The sequence below is a fragment of the Lycium ferocissimum genome, chromosome 2, assembly GCF_029784015.1.
Source record: "Lycium ferocissimum isolate CSIRO_LF1 chromosome 2, AGI_CSIRO_Lferr_CH_V1, whole genome shotgun sequence".
NCBI classification, from domain to species: domain Eukaryota; kingdom Viridiplantae; phylum Streptophyta; class Magnoliopsida; order Solanales; family Solanaceae; genus Lycium; species Lycium ferocissimum.
The window spans coordinates 66,011,495-66,018,511 of record NC_081343.1 but is presented as its reverse complement, the minus strand read 5'-3'; the positions used below and the strand labels follow the sequence as shown (position 1 = coordinate 66,018,511).

The window sequence follows — 7,017 nt, the reverse complement described above, 5'->3', positions numbered from 1 at the left end:
GTTCTTCCTTTTGTATTCGAGAGGAGTGTGGCAACTTCAGAGTTTACCATTGAATCCTGTTCATCTATTCCTCTTTTATCTTTTAGTTGAGTTATTCTTGTCCAAAGACCTTCAATCTTGTACGTCTAGCTCCTCTTCCAGACGTGTCCAAAGAAGAAAAACAAAGAAAGAGTTCAACAAAGATGAGCTTCTCTTATAACCCTCAGGGGTTGGCCTGGTGAACCCTCAGGGGTTGGCCCGGTGGCAATTGACTTGAGCCTTGGGGTGCTCCCTTTCAAGGTCTCAAGTTCTTATTTGGTCGGATGGGGAGGTGAATTAACCGTGGTGCACTTGCGGGGAAACTCCTTGCCGATGTGCACCCCCGGGATTAGTCGGGGCTCAAAGAGACTCGGACACCCGGTGCTTAATCAAAAAAAGATGAGCTTCTCTTATTTGGTTAGAGGTGAAAATTGTATTGCCGTTCAATTTCGTGTAAAATCAACTAGAGATATTTTTTTCCTATATAATTGGTTTGCTATTGACTGATAATTTCATACATATATGAAGACTAATTTTCTTTATTTATTATCTAATTCCTCTTTTATAAATGCATTTTACTCCATGATTGAACATCAATTTATATGGCATTTGCTCCTCTTTAGTCTGTTCTGAAAAGAATGACACACTTCTAACCTTGCACCATGACACACTTCTAATTTTGCACCCTCTTTTTTTCCTTAGGGGCCGTTTGGTTACAGGGGTTAGGGGTTATCCCAATTTAAATTTGGGATTAAATTTGTCCGTTGTTATGGTTGTGGGTATTAGCTACAAAACTAGGATAAAATTTATATCAAAATCATGAGATTATCTATCTTGATTATAAGCCGGATAACCTGGTTTTGAACCAGTCGACCCCTTATTGAAATGCTTTTATAATCACACAAATGTTATAGTAATATGTTTATGGTAACAAGTTTTAAAAAATTTATAGCACTAATTCTATGGCATGTTTTAGAGTATAAATTTCAAAAGTTTTTTTTTTTTTTTTTTTTTTTTTTTTTCAGATTTCATGTTGATTCAAAGTTTCAAACTATGTCATATGGATTGAAATAGAGTGATTTCTCATATGTACATACACAATAATAAAGCAAATAACTTCTTGTAACCGTTTAAAAATAATTCTACCGTGGGATTATACTGAGTTTGTGGTGGTGGTTGTAGTATAGTACAAAAATTTTGTACTGTCCCTGAGCACCGTTGGATCCCTGAACACCTCAAAAGTAGCATCAGGCAACAGTAAGAAAATGAAAGGATAGGGTTGGTTTGGTGTTGGCATCGTTGCCTTTTTGAGATTAGACGACACATTTAGACTCTAATCATTTTTGGGTTTGATTAGGTGGGTCATTAGGTGGGTCCAACTGGATGACGACTAATCTTTTTCTTTGGTCCACATATCGTAGGTTACAAAGTTTTTTGTTCTTTGCTGGAACGAACCTTCCGCCGATTTACTGTTTGCCTCATTATGATTGGATATAAAGAGTCGTATATATCAGAATTTAAAAAAAAAAAAAAAAAGTCGTACAGTATAGTATGGTATACCATTACCCACGGAGAGTGGATACCTGCAGAATACGTAATCCAATGTACAAAAAGCGCCTCTGTTCTGTGTGTTCTGAATTAGAACACGGATGCCACTTCTAGTCCATTGAGTCTGCCCCTCTACCTAATTCATACTTCTGGGTTTCTACTTATTTGGCAAAGTTTAATTGAATAGGGAGTTCAAAAAAGAAAGAAAAATGTATGATTTTAAATAGTATATTATTTATGTGGTTATAAAAGTTTGTCATTAAGACTAAATAAAATTAAGGTTATATTATTTTCAAAATTAACAAGGTATCATTCCATTTGGAATGAAAGTGCTGCCACAAACTGAATGGAAGTAGTATTTCCTACCATTCATTGCCGTGGACCCTTTCCTTATGTTATCATTTCCCCCTTCTAAATTAAAAATATTGGATACCTAAAACGCTCACCATATCCCTTCCACTCCTTTCATGGAATCTACATTGAATAGAAAGAGCGCACAAATCTTAACTTGAAGTATATATATTGAATTTGACTATAGTCTATTGTTAAGAATATTGACATTTGTACCAAAACATAACTCGCTATCACAAATAACTCGTCTTTTTCATTAAAGCTTAAAACTCATGCGAAAATCCCATTCACATTCCTTCAAATTCACTTGTTACAATTCCAAACCAAATCAAATTTACACAGTATCCCAATCAATCACACAATACCACACTAAATTGAAAATATCTAACTTAGCTGGCCAATTCTAGTACATATGGGTCGACAATGGAAGTGTCTCATGAATAACCTTGCCATTTTGTTGTCAAACAGAATCACATAACAAAGGAAAAGAACAAATTGGCATTTTTTTGACAAAATGATTCGAGAAAAGGCAGATATTCATTTCTTCTTTCTACATATATCTTTGGTTGGAGGGATGAAGATCAATCTCTTGGGTCCAAGCAGATCTATCTTGAATGTGCAAGTGCCAGTAGGTCTGCGCCAGCGCGTCAGGGTCCATCAAACCGTCCCTTCCTCGGCTTTCTTCTTCTTGTTCCCCAACCAACAACCTATGCTGTGAAGTCGATGCCACTGCCCCCCTGCATACACAACTCAAGACAGTAGGCTAATCTGCAACAAGTAGCACCTTCACATACGTTTAACTTTATTGTTTATCCCAACTATAAGGTGATTCGGAGGATTCAGTTGAAATCATGTTTAAGGCTCAAATAATGCATACATAGGCAAATAATTTAAAATATATACATGTAATAAGATCGCATTCATTCTGAATGCACTAACTCTAAATGTTGGATTCGCTTATGCTGATCCCTTACATACATAGCCAGGCTGCCCAGGCAATGAGTCCAAATCCAAAATTACCCAATAGAGTAAATTCATGGACAGTATGACTACCGGGGGCGGAGCCACCCCTTCGGGTGTGGGTTTGGCCGAACCCAGTAGCTTTTGTTCGAACCATATATTTGTATTAAATTTTTTGTCAAATATGTATAAATTATTAATTAAGAACCCAGCAACTTTAAAGAATTAGAACCCCGAATCCACAAGCTTCGAATCTTAGCTCCGCCTCTGATGACTACAGGGCTCCAGCACTTGTATGCAAATTTTCCAGTAGTACTATCTGTACTGTTCCTTTATTAATGCCTCACTAGAGTATAAAGTATAATTGGTTTTTGGGGCATCAAGAGCCTTAGGCCCCGTTTGGACATGGTTTCAAACCATGTTTGGACATGCAATTTGGATATTTTAAGTTGTATTTTCTCTTATAGACATAAAAACCCCACAAATTGTGAAAACTATCAAAACATTCTCAATTCTTATACAATCTTACCAAATGAGCAAGTCATAGTTCATAACAAAATTAGTACACTACTAGAAGGCCTTTCTAAAAAATACAACATCAATTAATCAAACTTTAGTTCAATAAAATCGAAAATTTAACATGAATAGTAATGTAACAACTCTTTAATATAATCCTCCCACACAAATTAAAGGTTGGTAGACATAAATACAGGTTGGTGGAAGTTAATGAGATTGGTAAATGATTGATGGGGGTAATTGTAAAAATATCTACCAACTTATGGGTCTTTTTTTTTTTTATAAAATATAAACTTATGGGTTAAATTTTATATTTAAAAAAGTTGAAACCATGATTTCAAACCCCAAATCATGCCTTTTTGGATGATTTAGGGTTTGAAACCATGAGTGAAAACGCATGGCCAAACGCTGGTTTGGGGTCATGGTTTGAAAACGCATGGCCAAACGCCTACTTAGTAGCCTAGTAGGTGTTTAGACATTTGAAACCATGATTTGAAACCATGAGATGAAATCAGTGTTTGGACATGCAATTTCATCTCATGATTTCATGTCATGAGATGAAATCCCAAATCATCCAAAAAGGCATGATTTGGGATTTCAAACCATGTCCAAACGGCACCTTAGTAGGGGAATTCAATCCATGGTTTCAACTTTCAAACCATGTCCAAACGGCACCTTAATTGGCAGGAGCAGTATTCTACTCATTAATGCTAAAGAATTTCACTAGATCTTTCTGGTCCACAGTCTTTAATAAGTCTTGACTTTTTCACCACTTGATGGATTCATTTATGAGTATTTTCTTGCCACAGATTAATTCACTCTCATGGAAAAAGTTCAACAAAAAAAGAGAATCCAAAATCATTTGGAACTGAGTTGTCATTGTTCCAAAGGCAAATACAACTCTAAGATTCCTGCATCTTCTGGGATAAAAAGAATATTGTTTAAAGGTAAAAGCAAAGAGATTGAGAAGTTTGAATTACTATATGAGTGGACAAGTGGAGTAGTGTACTTGTACAAAAAAGAGTAAAGAGGATAATGACGTTACCGAGGTGCGCCGACGATGCCGTGGATGATGACATGCGCCACGTGTATTCCTAGTGGGTGGAACTCTTTTACCAGACATTGCGATAAGGCTCTCATTGCAAACTTCCCACAGCCTGTTAATTTTAATTTGTTCCTTAATATTATCAAAACCCAAAAAAAAAAAAAATGAAAATTTCAAAAGCAGGAGAATAGTTAAATAATTTACATAATTCAGAGTAGCCGGCAATGCCATTAAGAGAAGCTGAGCAACCACTAAAGAGAACCGTCCCTCTTCCTCTTTCCACCATTCCTGGTAGTACCTGAAAAAATTTCCTAACAGTATATAAGCTTTTTATACCATCAGTGTAATTTAATCTGTTATAACAAGTTAATTTACGCCACGAGTGTATGTAACTTGTGTAAAGTTTTGGGACCTGTTGAGCGCAGTGGAAGGCACCGACGGAAGAGACGGCGATAGATTTTTGGAATTGTTCAACTCTAATGTCTGTAAAAATTGTGGGGTTCCAAGACACTGGTTGCTGATTATATGCATTGTAAACCAAGACTTCAACAGAACCCAGTGATAGAACTCCCTCAAATGCCTCTCTTACACTTCGTAAATCGGAGCAATCGATTCGAATAGCAAACACCTGTGCCTTTTCTTCTCTCGCTATCTCGTCAGCAAATCTTGATAATCTACCTGTTTCAATAAATATATAAACCTACAGCTGCATGTCCATATATAACTCATGCTGCTGCACTCACATTTCATACAAGTTGATTTTTTAGATGGTCACTGAACTAATAGTTATTATCTCAGAAACGTTAGTTGAGTGACCATCTAAGAAATAATCTCCATTTTTCACACAGTGATAGTAGAACTTTGAATTCACAAAACTTAAATCCATAGAAGTAGAGAAAGAAGACGAACCCAAGTCACGGGCGAGTATAGCAACTGTATAGCCTTCATGGGCGAACTTGCGAGCGACGGAGCGACCGAGGTTAGGCCCAACGCCCACAATGGCGGCGATGCCTTTGGATGAGGCGGAACTAGCCATGTTCCGCATCTTGTAATTAATCGCCGCCCTTTAATTATATATCTTCTCAGTATATCTATGAAATCAAATGCAGCTAGCCAGCTATATGTGCTTGAGGTGAAAAAGATTCCTAGTGTTGGAAGGTTTTGGAGAGATGTCGTGTCGCTCTCTCTAAATTTTGCTGCCTCCTATAGAAGAGGCAATATACTATAGTTCAATTGGATATATATGAACTTCTTTCCGAATTAGGTAATGTGTATATAAAAAGTAAGTACTACAGTACGCTTATCCTTTCAATCCAATGATTGATTGGCCTGCTGTCAAGCATGAATTTTAAACTCGCATTAATAAAGTGTTGGTCGCCTAAATAAATGCTTTTTCTTTTTTGTATTTTTGTATTCAGTTTTTCTTTCTATGTGGTAATATTGTGAAAATTAAGAATGCTCGTCTGAATAAAATGTTGGGTTTAAATTCACCTATGGGCACTGATTTTATTCATTATAACATCAAATTATAAAATTATTTTTGTCATGTTAAAGTGATTGAATTTTACTCACTGTACATAGCCGAAAAATTACAGATAATGTTTTGCCATATTAAAATAACGGAGTTATGTATAAATTGCTCAAAAAGTACAAATTTATCTGTAATCTATCACGGGGTAATCATTTCTTTTCATTTAAAAAAAGTAATTCTCTTTTGTTCTATAACATATGGGTTTCCGACTGTCACTTTCCCCCTAATCTTTGGATTTTCGACGGATTTGGCAATTCCTCGATTCCAACTAATTAGACTTTGAAACATATCCATTGTTATTTTAGAAGAAGCTGTTTGAAGTGTTGCATTATCTTCGTTTATATTGAACCCCACGCAGTACAGCTTGCCATAGTAAGGAACAAAGAACAGATACAGTACCACTTTTTAACAAAATTATATTACAGCAATAACCAAGACAGAGACAACCTTGTCCCACACTATGGAGGGGTCGCCTTATCATTCAGGTAAGCCCCACCACCGTACGTACCACTTGTAGGATGCAGCTCACAAAATAAACCAAATAATACGTACTTAATTACACGATTTCTGAAAATGTTACAAATAAAGTATAAATAACTGGTTGGGAATAAAAGGGCTTGTACCAATTAAATCGAGACGGGGTTTAAAGAGTTTTCAGTTTATAATTAAGAGTAGCCCCTTTTTCATTTTAAGTTAGCTTTTAAATTTTGTGCACCGTCAGTGTACAAAACTTTATACACCTTCAGGTAAATTTGAAGGTAAATACAGTAACTTTCTTAAGTAAATATATTTGCCTTTTCTTAATGAAATTGTAATTTACGAAAAAATAATTAAAATTAAGAAAAGTTGAATCCTACTTGTAACCTAATTTTGCTCTTACTCCTAACCAAATTATGCCCTTCTCAATTTTTTTTTCAAAAACTATTTTGACGTTTTTTCTCTCTCAAAGATCACTAATGAAGTAATTTTTTAATCCTTCCTTCAAATATTATGAACTTTTTAATAAGTAATTTTTTAAACACATCATACACTCTGAACTTTGGGGGAC

General features: G+C 35.6%; 1 protein-coding gene across 1 annotated transcript; it reads right to left on the bottom strand.

Moving 5' to 3' along the window:
- Positions 1 to 2,187: 2,187 nt before the first annotated feature.
- On the bottom strand, positions 2,188 to 5,664 carry LOC132046891 (uncharacterized). Its single transcript, XM_059437709.1, has 5 exons — positions 5,348 to 5,664; positions 4,851 to 5,116; positions 4,643 to 4,736; positions 4,439 to 4,550; positions 2,188 to 2,654 (listed from the first exon to the last, which is right to left on the bottom strand). Exons 1-5 carry the CDS (start codon positions 5,481 to 5,483, stop codon positions 2,468 to 2,470), a joined length of 795 nt encoding a protein of 264 aa, XP_059293692.1. The 5' UTR covers positions 5,484 to 5,664; the 3' UTR covers positions 2,188 to 2,467.
- Positions 5,665 to 7,017: the final 1,353 nt, after the last annotated feature.